Source organism: Uranotaenia lowii, chromosome 2, assembly GCF_029784155.1.
Source record: "Uranotaenia lowii strain MFRU-FL chromosome 2, ASM2978415v1, whole genome shotgun sequence".
Taxonomy (NCBI): Eukaryota; Metazoa; Arthropoda; class Insecta; order Diptera; family Culicidae; genus Uranotaenia; species Uranotaenia lowii.
Window position 1 is genome coordinate 288,481,328 of NC_073692.1, and position 18,877 is coordinate 288,500,204.

The following is an 18,877-nucleotide window of genomic DNA, read 5'->3' on the forward strand; positions in this document are numbered from 1 at the left end:
TGAAATTTTAGAAATAAAATTAATCCTGGTCGCCTTTTAAAGATGTTTCAAATTCGTAAGACTCCCTTTCGAAAATTGTATCTACGTTTTCTGGAATGGATTGGTCCCCAAAACGTTGGCCGACGCCGTCGTTGTTTTCTGATTTGCCTGGCGGGAAGTCGCCACAATTGTCGTCGCCGACGTCGTAGTCCCCCAGCAGAAAAAAACGTCGTGTTACGATCCCACTTAGGGATCACGCGGCCTTTAGTGCCGAACCGATCGTGATCGTGATAGGACGCGCGGTCGTCTCTTGAAATCCGTCTAACTTTTTCGAGGGAACGTTGCCGCACACATCGCGCCTGACTTTGCAGTCGTCGTTGTTGTTATTTTAATTTGTTTTTTTTTTTTTGTGTTCTTGCGGTGCCGCTTCGCGATTGTGAAAAGTGTGTTTCTAAGAATCGTATGTGTGATCGATTGTGCCGGGAACGTGCAAATAGAGTAAAGTGAAATTCTTGCGAGTTCTCATGTTGACAGAATTAAAGTTGATTCGAATGCGTTTTATATGCTCGTCGAGTGACGATTGTCGATTGGAAGTCTCGAATTACCATGTGCCAGTAAATCAAAATAGTTTAATGTTTGCTAAGTGAAAATGAAGTGATAGTCTACGTTTAAAACTTCACTTTGAGCAATTAGTGGAATCGTTAGAACTGTGGCTATATTCAACAAGTGAGTTGGAGTTAAAACTTTTTTAAACTGCTAAATTCTTTTCATGAATTCTATTTCGTTCAAAATTACGTCTTATCACTCAAAGATAATGTTGTAAATTATGTTATTTTTGTAGTTATGACATTCTAAAATGTTGTAAGTTTGAAAGTACTTTCAGATTTGACAACTAGATATTATAATCCTCTTAAAAATTATTAATTTTAATTCAAATATTAAGGCGTTGATACGTAATCGCAATCAATATTAACTAAGAACATGCACCGTACCATTCGATTTAAAGTATGCTAATACATACGGAAAACATAGTTCATATTTTTTGGGGATTATGAAATCCACGTTTTTTTAAATCAGAATTTCAACAACTTTGAAGTAGATTGTGATCCTTTTTGCACAAATGCAATCTTTCAAACGTGGATGGAACAACCATAAATCTTCGAGGGTTATATTGTTTGAACTGCATGGCCATTTCAAGGAAAAACAAAATTTTGCATCAAAACGAAGCGCATTGCATCGTGAATAAATAATTGAAAAATAAATAAACTATTTCTGCCGTTCGAAGTGAGCCGCCCATGGTGCGGGATCCTCGATGGATGACAGCTTAACCAACGTCGAAACGACGAAGTTACGTTTCAAATATTCGGAGCAACTGAGTGCTTGATAAGTTATGAGATTTTTGGTGTCTCGTGATGTCAAATAACGGTAGAAATATTGCGAATAGAAGTAAATGAATGGATGTGTCTAAAATTATGTGAAAAATTGATGTGTCACTAACTTTTAAACAACAGTGACAAATGAATTTATTGATGATATATGATGTTGAGATGTGTAGCAAAATTTTCACGGTATTCTGATTACCATTGATTCTATAAGACCAGCTTTCCTCAACGCGTGTTGATGCTAACTGAATTAATCATAGCGTTGAATGTTCGGTTTGACATAACGGGTATTGATAAGAATGATTCTGCGGCATATGTACATTCCTCGGTTACTTTAATTCAAAAAGGTACCGTTTTGTTTCTAAAAATCATATATGTGATCGATCGTGACGGGATTGTCCAAATACAGTGAAACGAATTTTTACGAGTTCTCATGTTGACAGCGTTTGAGTATGCGAATTGTAATTATTTGAATTTTAATCACCTTTGTTGATTGATATTGGAAGATTATAGTATTTTTATTATTTTGTCTTCTTTCGAGGACACCACTAACCCAATGGAAAAGCATCTTATGTTTATTTAGACTGATTCAATTTGGCGTTATTTATAATTTTTCAAACCCTGAGGTCTAAAAAAATAAGTTTTGATAAAAAATTAACCATGTTTTTCGATAGAAATTTGTAGTAACGTTTGACTTTAAGTTTTGTATGGCGAAACTTTATATTTTGTTCTAAAAAAAAACAAACATGATTTTTCTTTTAACTCTGAAACCGATATTCTTATTGCTTTTGTGCAAATTTATATATAATCCAAAGACATTTCCTGTTAAGCACCTGTTTCGTAGACGGTAACTCAGTTTCTTTTTCGAATAATCGAGTTATACCCTATTGAATGAAGGTATCCCAAGCAACCAAAAGTTCGGATGTCACTTAAGGAACAAACTCATAAGTTTATATAGAACTTTACAAAAGATCTGTGGAACTTTTGTGCTGTTCAAAATACTATTTCGAGGTCCATGGAACTTCATTCTCTATCAAGTTGAGTTAAAGCTCAAAAAAAGCTTTCTGGATTCTGTTTCTACTTTTTGATAACTTTAAAGTTGGTAAGAAGAAAAACAATCTACTTGTTACGAACTTCTCATTTTTTCCACATAAAGTAGCTAAATATCAAAGGGTTACAAGTCTTTTTGAACAGCTCAATAGTTCGAAAAAAATCTCTGTTGTACTTTTTTATAAACTTGAATATTTTTAATAAGTTCCAACGGGCGTTCAAAAGCAAATTCGCAATTTAGGAACTTTGGAGTAGATTTAAAGGCTTAATTCTACTTGTTTCGTATTTCAACCCATGTCTGCATCAAGTAAAATCGATGCTAACTCATGATATTCATATAGAGCAGCTCGATTTCCAAGCGGTGAGGCGGGTTGGTAAGAGCATGTTATTTCAATGTGAGTTAGTAATGGACATGAGAAGGTGGCATATGAAGGATCGAAGAAGTAATTTTTTTTAGATTTTTTGTACTGCTTATAAAAGTGCTTTTTGAAGCTAGTTAGTAGTTGTTTAGCAATTTATACGAACTTTTTGTCAACTTCATAGTTTGTTTAGCTACTTAAAAATTGAGCTGAAAAAAAGATTGTATTACAATACACGATTGAGCTGATCAAACTTTTGGTTGCTTGGGATGTCTTCTGGCAATGAAGATAGTTTAGTTATAAATCTGTTACCTACACTGAAATTTGAAGGAAAACAACGATGAGCATTTTAGCTTAGCTTGATTGACAACGCACATCCACCTTCAATTATTGAACCCGACATGCTTCTACACTAATTTTGCCAATAAGGTTATTCTTGTTTTGACTTTTCGAGGAACGATTGTTTTATTTGGGTCATGTTATTTTTGCACTCTAAGCATTTCGAACTCCACGATCGCATGCTTGAGAGTAGACCAATAAATAATCCATGATTGGCCGAGGCCACCAGTTTTGATCAGAGGTCAAAAGAGTGGTGTCTAGAATTGACAGCACATTCACAATGTCCAAAAATGATGCTCTCTCTTTGAACGTCAATAACGGCGCCGACCACGTCCTAATAGTCAATTTAGTTCTGGATACGTTCAACTATAGTTATATGATTGATTTTGTGCATTCAACTATAAATATGGCCTGCCTTCGACCAGACCGAACTGAACGCCATGAGAAAATTTTTAGACTGCAGATTTTGAAACTCATGTTATTTTTATGCGAAGCCGAAAAATCTAAAATAATTAACTGGAATACATTCCTTGGATTATAAACTATTGATTCTGGTTTTCAAGTTCTACTGATTTTGTTTATAGTTGAAAATATTTATACATTAAACTCGAGTGACTCGAAAAAATGCTGATGGCGTTCAGTTCGGTCTCGTCGAATCCCGACCATATAATAGATTCAACTATAATATTCGATTGATGTCATACGTTCAACAATTATTCTAGTAGATTCAACTATAATTATATAATTGATTTAATTATAAATATGATAGATTTAACTATAAAAACATGATTGATTTTATTACAGACCCCGTTCGTTTTTGGCAACATTCGATTTTGGCAACATCGGTTTTCATTAAAAACATTACCTTTTAGTTTTCGTTATAACAGGACTAATTTTATTTAGACAAACACCATAAATACGTTTTTATGTTCTGATATGGTGATAAAATGCAACAATAAAAACCAGAGATTTTGAAAAATTCCATAAAGTACCGTAAAACGGGGTAACTTTGATCACCGGGGTAAATTTGACCAGCAATAAACTTTTCCACATTATCATCAATAACTTAGTCCATAGTTTGAATTTTTGAAAACTGTTTTCTACGTTTGAAAGCCTACTAATTGAGTATCCAAAAGCAAAATTTTGGTTTGTATATGAAGTTTTTTCATGTTAGTAAAAATATAATTTCAAAATCTTAAAATATTTATTTTTTCCGAGTCTCGCAAAAAAAAAAACAGCTCTCCCAATGATACCAAAAAGCATTTAGAAGCAAACGGCTTGTTCAATGTGAAAGAACAACTTTTTTTCTTTGTATATAAACAGTTATAGTGCTATTTTTATAGACATTTAATGATAAATTTTTGACATTTAAAAAATAAGGACATTTTCCAAGAGTAAGCCCGTATTGGACAAATGGATAGGAACCCTATCAAATCGGTAACTTTGAAGAAAAAATTGAAATGGATATAGTGGGAGGGCCTAAGGGAATGTCTGGAGGTAAAATTTCATTTGTATTTTTAAGCTCAAACTATTAAGCAATTATTATTATTTTTGTTCCTAAATGTAGGCAGCATCATTGTTATTTTTTCGATTATGAATATTTTTAAAATAAAACGTTAAAAATCAAGATTAAATTGAAAAATTGGCATATGTAAATAACGAAGGTGTTTTGTATCCGTCATGATCAAGAAAATTCGTTAAAACCGTCAGAATAGAGACTGATCAATGTCACCCCAAATCATAAAATTCTGAACAGAGACGAAAATGATTTTCTATTCAAATTTAAAGTAGTCTAATAAATTTCTGCATCCATGTATGACGTTCATAGGACTTCAGTACTGGTTTTAAAAATATAAAACATGCCACATTCCTCTTAACAGAAAAAAAATAAACGAAATATATTGAAAAAAGTGATCAATCTTACCCCGGATTACGGTACTCAAAAATGACAAAAAGATGAAAAATGTTAAAAGCTAAAAACAAATTCAAACAAAAAACTGAATATGACAAAAAACAACTAAAAATGATGAAGAATGGCAAAAACAGAAAATATGACAAAAGAAAACAAACAATTTAAACAAAACAAGAAAAGGGCAAAAAAAATAACGTTTTTCATTATTATAATAGATATTTTGTAAAAACACCTGAAATACAAGATTAGAAAAAAAAAACTGTTCGATTTTGGCAACATTTGATTTTGGCAAAACAAAATGTATGGGCGTGTTGCCAAAATCGATTGGGGTCTATATAAATATGATTGATTTAACTATATTAATATGATTGATTTAATTATAAATATGATAGTTTCAATCATATTTCTATGATTGATTCAATGAGGTCATCCATAAATATTGTACACGACCACTGCCAGGAACTGGAAGTGGGAAATGTTTCCCCATCGCCAGAGAGCACGCCCGACGTCAGGAAATCTCGGCTGAGACCTAAAAACAGCTGTACGATCGCTGCAGGGAACACGTACTGGTCTCACGCTTACGATTTTTTAAATTTTTGCTGATGAACACGGATGAACACCAAAGTTTTCAAGTAGCATACAATTAATCAGAAAAATATTGTTTAGTTTACTTTATTTAAAGTTCAATACCTAGAATACAATCATCAAATTTATGGTTGAATCAATTATACCACTACAGTTGAATCTATCATATTTATAGTTAAATGTTAAAGGTCAACCAGAAATGTTTAATTGGATCTATTATATTTATAGTTGAATAACTAAAATAAATCATACAATTGTAGTAGAATTTATAATATTTACAGTTGAATCAATTATACCGCTCTAATTGAATCTATCGTATTTATATATTATTAAATGATGGTATAGTAAATCATTTGATTTCGATCGATGAAAAAACGATATTTTGTGGCTCTTGCTGCATAAAACAAAAGCCTTAATATGGGCTGAATAAATTGCGTCGATAAAAAAAGCCTTTCGAGCAGTTTATTCAGCAGCATGAAGCTTTCACAAAAAATCTTGTGTACACCATTGTACAAATCTTGCAGATGCCAATATCTCAGAAAAATTGGAAAAAATGCTGAAAATTTACTCCGCTGATATTCAAATGTGGATCTAATAAAAAATGGGGTTACATTTAAGTATACGATAATGAAACAAAATACTTATCTTGATTGAAATCGGAGATCTCATTGCAAAACTACCGCCGATCTTAAGGGAAATAAGTTCTTGGCCTCTCCGGAGAGCGTAGTGCTAGCCCTTCCTCTTCCTTCACATCGACCGAAGAACATCACATTTTTGAATATTTTAAACTTTAAGCACACGGCATTCGACTTCCATTTTCCTTTAGAGCAAGTTCACTGGTGTTGGAAAAAAGTGGTATAAATTTTGAAATTTTGAAAATTTTAACATGCAAAAATGTTTTCAAGATCTTTGGGTGTTGTATTTTTTACAGCACTGTTTCTATTTCAGCCGTATGTGATAGAAATATCGCTATTTTTGCATCACAGTATGCGAAACTACAACACGTGTTGTTAAAAAACTTGAAGGCCACAGATCTTGAAAATGTTTTTGCATGGCAAAATTTTTCCAAAATGTGCAAAGAGCGACAAAATTTCTATTACTTTTTCCCAACACCAGTGAAACTGCTCTTATGTTCGATTTTCACTATTTGAAGCCTTGAAAATTTACTGCCTGAAAAAAAAATCCAACCGTCACGTTCGGGCCACAGCCTACCAAGTCCAGTTAAGTTAAATCTGTTGCACTGAAATTTGGAGGAGAACATCTATGAGCATTTTCATTAGAAACCAACGATAAAGGACGACAAACAATATCCTCCAAACCATGACTACGGAAGACTGCCAGCGAACTCTAATGGATAAATGTTATCAAGAATTATCCTAGTAAAACCCTTCCATTCCCAATATGTATTAAATTTTTCAACCATGTTGAGTCGCTGCGACTATTACAGTTCTCTTTCCCAATGATAATACTTTAACCAAAATGTAATTAGATACACACGGCACATAAAACTTAACAAGTGCAAGGCCTGAAACAAACGTTTATATTATTTATTGAAAAATTAAATCTATGCGCGTAGATCGTCAAACAATATCGTCCATATAGGCATTATATTCTGAGCTATAACATTCATGCATTATAAACTTTTTAATAAAAAGTTTTGTAAAAGAACAAAAGATTCAAGAACAGTGCGACTTGGAGCAATTACGAATAAATTCTACTGATTTTTTATTAGTATAGTATGTACTTTTTGGAATTCGGTTAATCAAAAAGTGTTTTGAAATATTAATATTTTTCAAGCGTAAAAAACTCAAAGTATTCTTGTTCACAAACATCCGTATGTATCCATATCAACTTGACAGTACACATGGACCATTGCCAGTCCTGAAATTGTGTCATGCTACAGTGACGAATGGACGTGTGAATATGTTCATGAAAGATTAATTAATCAATTGAGCATCTGGAGTGAAGCCACTATCTTTCAGCGTTATTTTCTGCATACTTAAGCAGCGTGACTTTTTTTTATTGAGCAAATTGAAACAGTAGTGCACATTTTTCCATCAGTTCAGGCGCCTTCGATTCTTAAAACCCTCGTTAGTTTAACTGATAGGTGCGGTCTTTTAACCCTCATCCGCATTAGAGTGTCATTTTTTCACTATTGCAAATTTGAAGGCTTGACCAAAAAACAGATATGAGTAATTTGTGGAATCGTGTGTTATCAAATTTTTACAAATGTAGGTTCAATAATGTTGAAACACAGAAATTTAGTTATTGAATATTTTGATAAATTTCAAATGGAAAATCAGTGAACAGGACTAACTTAAACATTAAATAAAAATAAAAATAAATAAATGGTCGTCACGTTCATATATATCTACTCAAACTCGCATAGAACTCGCTTGACGGTATTTTTGTGTTGATACCGTCTGTAATATTGTAGTTTAAAAATGTTCAAAAACTATGGGTAAGAATATACATTGTAATCAAAAAAATGACTAGATTTTTTTTTAATTTTTCTTTCGAGAAGTTCTATTGAACACACTCAAAAGTGAAATTGATATATAGATAGATTATAATCTTTGGGACTTCATTGTATTTAAAACAAATTGACTTTTCTAACATCTGTTTACACCCCCTATCCATTATTTATGTAGATCAGGTTATTTTGAAACAGTTTGTGTAATGTTAAAATACTTGCAGTTTTTTTTTTTAAATAATTAGGTATGTAACCAATTTTTTCAATTTTTTTTTCATTCCAGATTCCTGTTTTTTCAAATCGAGGATAGTACATTGTAAAGTCAACAGCAGGAGGTGTTTAGTACAGGTTTTCCTGGTTGAGGGAGTGCTGTTACAATGAAAATGGTCAACAGCATTAAACGTAGACCATGAAATAATTATCAGTTTTGTGTGGTCCATCTACCGGAGCTGTTGCCGTATACGTTGATGATTGAAGATTTGTTTGGAACGTATGAATGAAAAGCGACATTCATTCTTGGTAGTGGTGTTTTTCTTCCCAAATCCAATAACGATCCCGCTTGAGGCTCAAATTTTGAACCCAGCGAATCAGGAAAGTGTGCGATGTGAATATCAATTACCACCCAGGGAGGGACCCATCCGTTGAGATTAATTGCATAATGAGTAGTTATTAACTGTCCGCCAAGTGCCATCGGGCAACAATCGCGCGTTCCAGTCCAGTCCAGTCCAGCGCTGTGCTGTGGTGCGTGCGTATCATTTATGGAAGCGCGAAGCGACAAAATCAAACAAGTATTCCCGGGGCGTGGGCCAGATGCCGGCCAAGGCGTTGATCCGTGAAAACATCCTCCCCGATTAACTTTGCGAGCAACCATAAGACAAGTTTCGCGCGCCGCGCCAGTAGGTATCAATCTTCATCGGCGCACAGTAGTGGTAAATGAGTGCTTCCGTTTGGTCGGATTTTATTACAAGCCGGAAGAGTGAGTGAGTGTGTACAATGAGCTGGCGTTATCGAAGAGCTTTGGTTGTTTGCGGATTGCTTCTGACAGTGGCCGTTCAGCTGGTTTGGACAGCCAAAAGTCAGGAATATGGATCCAACGGCGGTTCAACGAGAGGCTTCAGCAATACAACAGGTAGGCCTTTAAACATACAAAATATCGATATAAGCATTTAACTTTTTCAATGATAAGGTTTGTCTGTTCAAAAACTGATATCTTATGATTTTTTTATTTACCAATAATACAAATAAAAATAATCAATTTTTTTTCAAGATTTGTTTGAGAAAACTAATGAAAGGAATTAGATTCTTTTTCTGAAGTAATATTTCATACCATACAGTTCCACTCCGACGAATGGCTTGAGGCTTCCGAATCGAAGTCAACGTTTCCTTATACCGTTTTATTACGCGCTCTATGGTATTTCTGGGCTATTTCAGTTGTTTAGCTAGCCTAGATGCAGACCACAATGGATTTCCCAAATAACCAGTGTTTGTCACAAAAACTTTCGGTCAGTGAATTTGTTTTCTCGCTAAATATTTCTTCAGCTAGCGGATAAGAAAGTTTCGCTAATTTTTAGTTAAGCTAACTGAAGAACGTTACCTCTTTGAAGTGTTAATTTGGGCATAGACTTATAGATCATAAATTTGGCATCATTCAGATTTCAAATTTTGAATCCGATCAGGTATTTAAATTTTCGTTAAAGATTTATTTCAGAAGCTATTCGGTCTCGACTTTACTGGACTAAGCGTTTTTTTTTAATGGTCTTCACTTGAATTTATGTCTGAAGCATTAGCCTTCTTTAAATATAAAAGAGATGAAAAAGTTGGAAAAAATTTAAATTTCCGGAACAAAATAAGTCAAAAATCAATCAATCTTTGAGGATTAATGTAAAAAGTTGAAAAACTATTTCGGGCAAAACAAAACATCTACCTAAAGAAAATCTTTGCATTAACTAATCTAAAAAAATGATAAACGGATGAATATTTGTAAGTATGCAAACTAAAACTTAAAGTTGACGCAACTCAACCGATATATATATAGAAATACTAGCAGACCCGGTAAACTTCGTTTTACCCTGTTAAATTTGGCGTCCATTTTCCATTTTTTCTTCGCTGATTAACTTAAAAAATTTATGAAATATTGAGTTGTTAATCGTTTCGCTTTTGTAAACATGTTCTAGTTTTTTTTTAATTTCCTTCATTTCCGTTTACTCGAATTGTCCCGCCTAATTCTATCGAAATAACACCTAACAATTTTAATTCAGTTCTACGGGTCTTTTCTTAAATAAACAAATAAATAACCTTCAATAAATCTTACATGCAACTTCCATGAATACTTTTTTATTAACTTTTCTTTCATTCAGATTTTTTGTATATCAACGAATGGTCAGGTTTCAGGTTCTTGTCGCAAAATGTTTTTATTTTTTCAGTTCGATGTTAGCGTCCAACTTGCAAGCCTATTGCAAAAAAAAATCACTTTTTGGAACTTTTTCCATAAATAATTGTATGTGTATAATATATATGTTTCTTTTATTGTATACCATTTCGTTGATTTATTCCACTTTGTTCGAAATAACATTAAGGTTTGAATCGAAATCAAAAGTTTCTCATTTATTGTATTTTATTGCATATGAAACTTTATGAAAATAAAATATTGAATATTGGGACAATTTTCGGAGTGTTTGGGATCTAAAAGCGCTGCGTTAGGATCAATATTCCTAACGCAGCGCTTTTAGCTCCCAATTAGTTTTGGGACAGCTTTTTGGTCACCATCCTCACCCCTCGAAGTAATTTGAATTAATATACATATTTTCACCAAAATCATGTACAAAAAGTTTTTTTAGATACCGAACTTATAGATATGACACATTTCAACTTGAAGTGTTCCCAAACAGCATTTGCCATGGCATAAAATCTGGCGATCTTGTATACTGCAATCTACTTTTTTTATATTGATTAATGTAAAAAAGGCAAATTACATTCCTATGAACTTTAACCCAATGAATCAAGGAAACGATTGGTATCAAAAATAGAAAAAAATGTTTTTTAATTGAAGATTAAAATGATGTTCTGATTTCAAAATTTTCTGAACATTGTTGGTGGGGATTTGCGATTTGATTTAAGACTATGTAAAATTTTCAAGATTCAATAACATTTAATTGAAAAGCAGATTTAAAGAAAAAACTTAATAGTTCGAAAAGAAATAATCTGTTCAGGCTACGATGGTTTCATGAGTTCATATCATTTTCTGGAAAATTTCATACTGAAATAACTCAAAACCTTAAAAAAACGTGTTTTTTTGTAAATCGAAACTCTCAATAGAGGAAAACCGGGTATGATTACAGTGAACCTCTAAACAGTTTTTCGGTAAATAATTTAAGAAAAAGTTGGGTTTGTTTAGTCAGATTGTTTATTTGGGCCCAACCATTTATAAATGAAGAAATAATGTATACATTTTATGTAAATTTTGAACGTTTGCATTCGCTCTAGTGTACCTTTTAACTGGAAATTCTTCTTAGACTATTGATAACTTACACATATGGTTGCAAAAAATTCTTTGCATTCGGCCTTTAAATAAATATCAATCCTATTTAATCCTTCTTAAAGGACAGGCTCTTGTTCAGTACATGTGTCTGTTCATTTTCAACGGATTTTGTTGTTGTTCTGTAAATTTAAAGGCGCTTGATTTATCTTCAGTTAAGCACATTTTTACATGTTCGAAAAATGTTTCTAGGCGTATTGGATTATACAATTGTACGTAAATCTTCCCACTTTCTTTTTTTCAAACGTCCGCAAAGAGTCATGCCATTTTTTCAAATACAGCAGTATCAAATTCATGTTTTTAAGACAACCATTGCTGACTCAATTAACATGAAATAAAAACAGTTTTAATATTTAAAACCGTTTAAATGGTTTTGATTTGATCGGTAAAATATCAATCTGGGTCACATCAAGGCTTCATTTATTCATATGTGCTGTACAAATAAGCTAGGAATCATGAAGAAAAAAACACATCTAGGCTTCATATCGCTGCCACGTGCGTTGAAAGTATGCTTGGTTGAGAAATAGGCGCCCAAATATTCCCACTAATCAGTATGCTATGCCCTGGTTACTATCCTCTCACGACGTTTGCTTGCGACGCCTCGACCTTGGATACGAAAAACAAACCGCCCGCCCGGCGCCCAAAATAAAGAAAATCTCGAAAAAATCGAAGGCCATGACTTTAATTTGATTCAAATTATTACAAATTTAATTGTTACGGACAATTGATGCGACTTTTTGTTATTTTTATTCGATACTAACCGATTCGCATGCCCACAGAATATTCTAAAAATAATTTCATTTGAATCGGTTAAATAATTCCGGAGGAGTAGTACTACAAACACCGTTACAAGAGAATTTTATATAATAGATTACAAAATAAGTTCGAAACCTGTCCCGTTTGATATCCCGTTACAACTTTTCTAGTCAATATTATAATTAAAGATGGCTGCAAAATTTGTGTTTTGCTAATCTTTTTATTAATCTTTTTCAACCTTTCTCTTATTGATTAGCGATTAACGCTTTATTATAGATCGATGACTTTTACGCAGCATTTAGAGGTTTGATCGAGTTAGCGATGCCGAACACTGCTAATAACTGTGCACAAACTCTTATAAGACTCAAAATATTGGCTTCAAACCTGTTTAGTTGTGTTATTCGAATTAAAATGTTATTATTTTACTGGCTGTTTTTTAAATTATTTTTCCGAGAATGTATATCATTGCCTTAGTAAACAAAATTTGAAAATATAAATGAAAATAATTGAAATGATGAAATTTATTTTGTTTTTGTTTATTTGTTTAAAAAATTCAATTCCAAATTTCAACCTAGTTACCGAAGTCCCGATTTTGGCAGAAGACATCTCAAAACCCCATTCTTTTTCTCAATAAAAGACAATTGAACTAACTAGACCAGTGGTTTTCAAACTTTTTTTACTCACCGCTCCCTTTTGCCGAATTTCGGAGCTCACCGCCCTCTGCTAAGTAAATTTTGTAAAAAATCAGTCGGTACCCGTTGATATTGTCGAAGAAATTTATGTCTGAATATTATATGATCAGTTTTTGTGTGTGGTACAAGGCTCGAAAATCGCCCGAAAACATATCGTTATGTTTTCTATTTCAAAGAAAATTTCGAAAACATTGTAGTAATTGTCAAATAAAAATATTAAAAAAATGTAATAGAATAATAAAATCTTGTTCACGTATTTATATTTTTTTCGCTATTCAATAATAAACTATAGGTTTACTTCATTAAAAAAAATAATTAAACATGAATTTCAATAACTTTATAGATAAGAAACGGGTGTAAGTTTCAGATTTGTAGGATTTTATCTTCATTTTTTCATTCATAGATTGAATGGAAATTATTACTTTCGAAAAAATAGGGTAGAAGCACTAGTTATTGAACAGGTACCAGATATCTAGTGTTCAATATCTGGTACCTGTTCAATAACTAGTGCTTCTACCCTACCCTAAACATAAACCAATTAAAACAATAATATACAGTAAAAAAATTGAACAAAAATCGTTGTGTCACTGTTGAAGCATTTTCTACCTCAGTTGAAATTTTTTTTCAAGAATTTCGAACTCTAAGAGCCACAATCTGCGGAACTTTAATATTGTTCTAGTTTTTCCTGGGTTTATTGACTGGATGAAAAAAAAACAGCCCTTTTTATTGGAATAAAAATTGGATAAAAAAACAAATAAAACTCAATAGTAATACCATGACTGTCAAATAAGTCTTCTTCAATGATTTCTGGAAGAGTGGCAGCCTTTATTTTCTGTATTTTCATCAGATTTTACAAATTAACCCTCATCCGCATCAGATTTCGTTACCCTAATCAGCACTAGGAGTGTCAATTTGACGCTACAAGCTCAAATCGTTATAACTTTTGGCGTGTTCAAGCAATCTAAACAAAACGTATATCAATAGAAACCTTGTAATATCAGTAAAATATGTTCAGAACATTATATATACCTTAAGCTACTAGTTTTCTCATTATTCAGCATGAAAAAAAAATCCGAAAAAACATGCCTCAGGAAAACTGCTGTAGTTCATATATTCAAAGTCCAAAAAAATATTTGCCTTTTGCATATGAAAGCTGAAGTTAATGCCTACATCATGAAGACAAATATTTTTTTAAATTTTTTTTAATGAAAGGGTCACAAAAAGTTAAAAAAGTGGTCTGAAAAACCTACTTTTCATTCGATTGTTAGTAAATACTGTTTGAGCGATGGTAGAGTTTTGGAAAAAATATGACAAAAAAATTTATTAAAATTCTAACATTTGGCTGTCTTTAGATTTTTAATGCAACAAAAATCGAGTTCCCTGATGTTTTTCAAAGTTCACTACTTTGCGTGTTTTTTTTTACAAATTGAAATTTCATCTGTTTTTGTTATCCACCGTCAGGTTGGACCCGGATTTTCAGTGCTTTTACTTTGTTTGGACCAATCAAAAGTATATCCATTGGAAAGCAAATTTAATCTACATTGTAGTGAGGTGCAAAAATCCACGCTGTGAGATTTCACAAAAATATAATTATAAAAATTATAAACGTAAAATCATTCCTGAATTTCTAGAACCACAAGCAGTGCGTCCAGCAGAACGTGTTTGTTTGCTCTCCGAGTAGGTACGGTGGTTGGTGATTTGTGCAGCGTGCCAAGTCGAGAGCCGGAATAATGACGCTTTGCTTTCTAAAATATCTTAGATTCACTTTGGATTATTTTATTTTTAAATTTCGTCAAAAATCTGAATTTTCGTAGAACTGAAAAAAAAAACTAGAAAAAAACTTATGTTACTTTTTCTTTGAAGTCAAAACTACTCAAAATCATCGAGAAAGTAGATCTTTGGTATTCAACTTCATTTTCAATATATTTTTACAGTTTTTTTTAAACAAATTTATCAAATGAATTTTCACCTATTTTCAAATATTATCTTGAATCTCAGAAGTGAGATCTGGTAGAACATAGGTCGGCAACCTGCGGCTCACGAGCCGCATGCGGCTCTTTTGATGTAAAGCTGCGGCTGTTTAGTTAACTGCGCTAATATTACATATATTTTTGAATACAATATTTATGAGATCGTGCTGAAGTGATAATTAAGCCTAATGGCACACGGATTTTCATAGGTTCAGAAGAGAATTTTATAATTGCATCCGCTGTTGGAACAAGTGGAAAGGACCAAATGGCAAAATAGCATTTTTAGAAGCCTAATATTACAATTTCTTTGCTTTTTACTGTTTTTGAAGCATCAACATAGAAATCAAGAATCTTAAAACAAAACAAATACTCAGGACGGTTTCTAATATTCTTTTTTTTCCAAATACTGAAAATAAACCTTCTTAATTTTGAAAATGCATATGCATTGTAAAATTCATGGATCAAATTTTGTATGATCCAGGATTTCCAAACTTTATCTTTCTATCAAAAGTTTCCAATTATTCAAATTTCAAATAAAAAATCTTAAACTTTATACAGAAGACAAAATATAAAAACAGAAATACAATTATGATTTGACAGTTTGGAACCAAAATTGCTGGAATGAATTGATTCTCATTTAAAAGTTAATATAAAGAACTGAGTTTCAATCAACAAGTGAGAAATTTTTAAATAACTGTTGCAGAATTTCGAACCGGGGATTAGGGGCTTAAGTTCCAAGTCAAGTTTGTTACTTGAACAACCTTACTCAATCATCAAAATTTTATTGAGAACCAAAAATTGAGTGTTGAGTAAAAAACCTTGCTTGCTTTTCTTGGACCCTCATCAGAGAGGGTTTAACCTCCAAAACGCCGCCCGTTCTTGCGACATTCCAATTTACTGCTTCATCCGGGGCTTGCCCAGATTTTCAAAGAAAAAATTTGATGAAGTCAGGCCCGGTTTGGTTGCCGTATATCGAAGAAAAAGGCCCGGTTTTTGCAAGATTATTCACATTTGTTTTACGAAATTCCAAATTTTCCACTAATTTAACAAAATAAATTCGCATGCATTTTTTGAAATTGTTAAATAAGATTTGAACGCCTCTGGTGTGCCTTGGTAAAGAAAATCATTTTCCGTGCGTTTATTTTTCAGCTTTTTTCTTGTCCTTTTCGAAAAATACGTTGATTTTGGCTGGATTCGCCCGGATATTAACCGGTTTTGAGTTTTAAATTTAGAAACTCAATGCGCGGATCTGCCCTGCCTGGATACTTACTGAAAAGTCCTGGAAAGCCTGTTCAATAAATAACGGATTAAAAAGTGAATAGATATCTACATGAAATTGAAATACAAAAGTCTAAAACTAGGAATTGAGAATAACAAATTAAAGTTTAACAGCTTTTTAAACTCGAATCATCATTGAGAATAAATAGTATCTACATTTCGGAAAAACTATTTGAAAATTTTACCACAGGTTAAATATTTGTTTCCAATAACTAAATTGACATTTTCGCCCTGAAGCAGTGTTTTTTAAATAATGTAATAGTATGTATTTATAAAAAATGTAAACCTTTGAGTCTTTGAACATAAGAATTTAAAATTTTAAGTGTGATACGTGCAGCCAATATGCACAAAAAGCACACAAATTTTGAACAAAGTTGCAGTCAAGGATTTTTTTTTCATTTGGGATTGATTGACTTTAAAAATATTGATAAAAACTGCTTTTTGCCAGTTCAAATGTACTGTTAAATTTATGATTTGTCACGGTTTTAACATGAAGGCTACATAATTTCATTTTTAGAGATTTATACTGATCAAACAACATTTTACTCCAACAAACTAAGCTTTGACAAGCGTTGATGAAGAATATACAATGTATCAAATTGTATTTTTCATCTAATTTTACGCACAATACTAAGGAATCACATGTGACATGAAATGAGATTTTTGAATTTTCCAGATGCATAAAATTCTGAAGACTCGTTTACTTGATGTCATGAATTTTTAAAATTCTACCAGTTGTCAGGAGCATAATTTTTGAAGATTAAAATTTTCGACTAATAAGTTTTAGTTGATTTTCACCTCATACTTCTAGATTTTGGAAAGTATCTACTAAATCTGGAGAGCGTCTTAAAAAAGCTTTTCAATATAAAAAAAATATTTCTCTTTACTTCGTTATTTTAAAAGCTTGTCTTTGCCAAAGAAATTATAAACATTCTGCTTTTGTAAATAAGTTCAAATCCTTCGTATTATCATCATGCAAAGTATTCATATAAGCTTTATATGCACTTTAAACTTTCTTGACTCGATTTTGCCAACGTATTAGAATTGATATACATTCAAACCATGTGAGAAGAGTTGACGATCCAGAAGAGAATCCATGTTCTTAAAGATAATCAGAAACAGAATGAAAAGAAAAATCCAAGAGTTAGAAAAAAAAAAACTCTAACGCATTTGAAGTTATTTTCGTAAAACTAATGTTCATTGATCATTCATTTATTTTGATTTTTTTTATTAAAAAAACAATAAATTTTTAATGTGGCTCTTTCAAACTCCAAAATTTTGAAAATTTGAGGTTTTTGGCTCTTCCGACTCAAAAGGTTGCCGACCACTGTGGTAGAATGAAATTTAATTTATATTTGGATTTAACACGTTCAAACCAGCCAAAACCAGCTCTTAACTTTTTTATGTAGAGCGAAAAAATATGAATTTTGTTGCTTTGTGCTATCAGAAATTGATCCATCATTCCATGATTTTTGAATTATATCTTAAAAAGAGTGTATTAAAAAAATGCAACACTTTGTTTTGTGAATAACTTTTGAATGCATGGATGAAAGTTGATGAAATCATCATCGAAGTAATGTTAACATATACTAATTTTTGTGATGTTCTGTCAAGTTGCTTTTGAGATAGTGTCCGATGAATAAATTTTTCTGCTTTAATTTTTTGCAACACGTACGCCATCTATAATGCATACTCTGAACCACCTTTTTTTCAAATCATGGCAATTTTCGAATGCTGTTTCCTGAATTTTGAATTTCGTCGAAGTTATAACAAACTCAGCCGATTGTTTTCCTTCGGCACAAAAACAACGTATTTGACTTTTCATCACTCCACCACCGTTTTTGCGTAATGGCACGATTCTAGATTCAATTTAGACAGAGTATAAACTTTGTGAGACATATTGAAGAGCTTTGCAGAGAAAACGGTCCATTTGGACGCAGTCTTCTTTATATTTTTAGCTATTCATCGTGTCAATCGTTATGAAAGAATGAGTAATTTGCAGTATCCGCAGATCGTTAGCCTCCTTAAGTACTAGACATTAATTTTTTAAATTTATTAACCTTGTATCAATTAAAATTCATTAACCTTGTATATTTCCGGGAAATACAGGTGAAACTTGTCAACGAAAAGTTTCTGGTTGGAAGAGAGTTCGTGTTGTTGCTCAATACGAAATTTTTCAAAATATCTCTCCACAAGCAGTCCAAATATTTTGCGCACGATTTTACCACCGTTTTTTGTTTATTATACCGGTGGGCAGCTTTTGTATCTTGTAGAAATGAAGTCAAGTTTATTTGTAAGTTAGCTAGGCGAACCAGTCAGAAAAAATTACTTTTTTTTATCACTTCCTCATTAATATTTTCGGATTGAGCTTGAAAAAACCTTTTTCATTCCTCTCACTCTATGGAATCAACAATCTTCAATTTTATTCAAATATTAGCTCACTATTGGATCCTCCAGGACTTCTTGAAAGATTTACCATGTGAACTTTGTTCGAATGGTTGATTTCCAGCTGTTTTTGGGTCTCCCACTGGGACTTGAATTTTCCTCGATCCTGCCCAGAAAATTTT

General features: G+C 32.3%; 1 protein-coding gene across 1 annotated transcript in view; it reads left to right on the forward strand.

The window, feature by feature from the left end:
* The first annotated feature begins 259 nt into the window (after positions 1-259).
* The window catches only part of LOC129745262 (reversion-inducing cysteine-rich protein with Kazal motifs), a 71,521-nt gene continuing 52,903 nt past the window's right edge, over positions 260-18,877 (forward strand). Inside the window, exons 1-2 of the mRNA XM_055738221.1 lie at positions 260-705; positions 8,363-9,208. Of these exons, the coding sequence (XP_055594196.1) occupies positions 9,073-9,208 (136 nt within the window). The 5' untranslated portion in view covers positions 260-705; positions 8,363-9,072. The remainder of the gene's footprint in view (positions 706-8,362; positions 9,209-18,877) is intronic.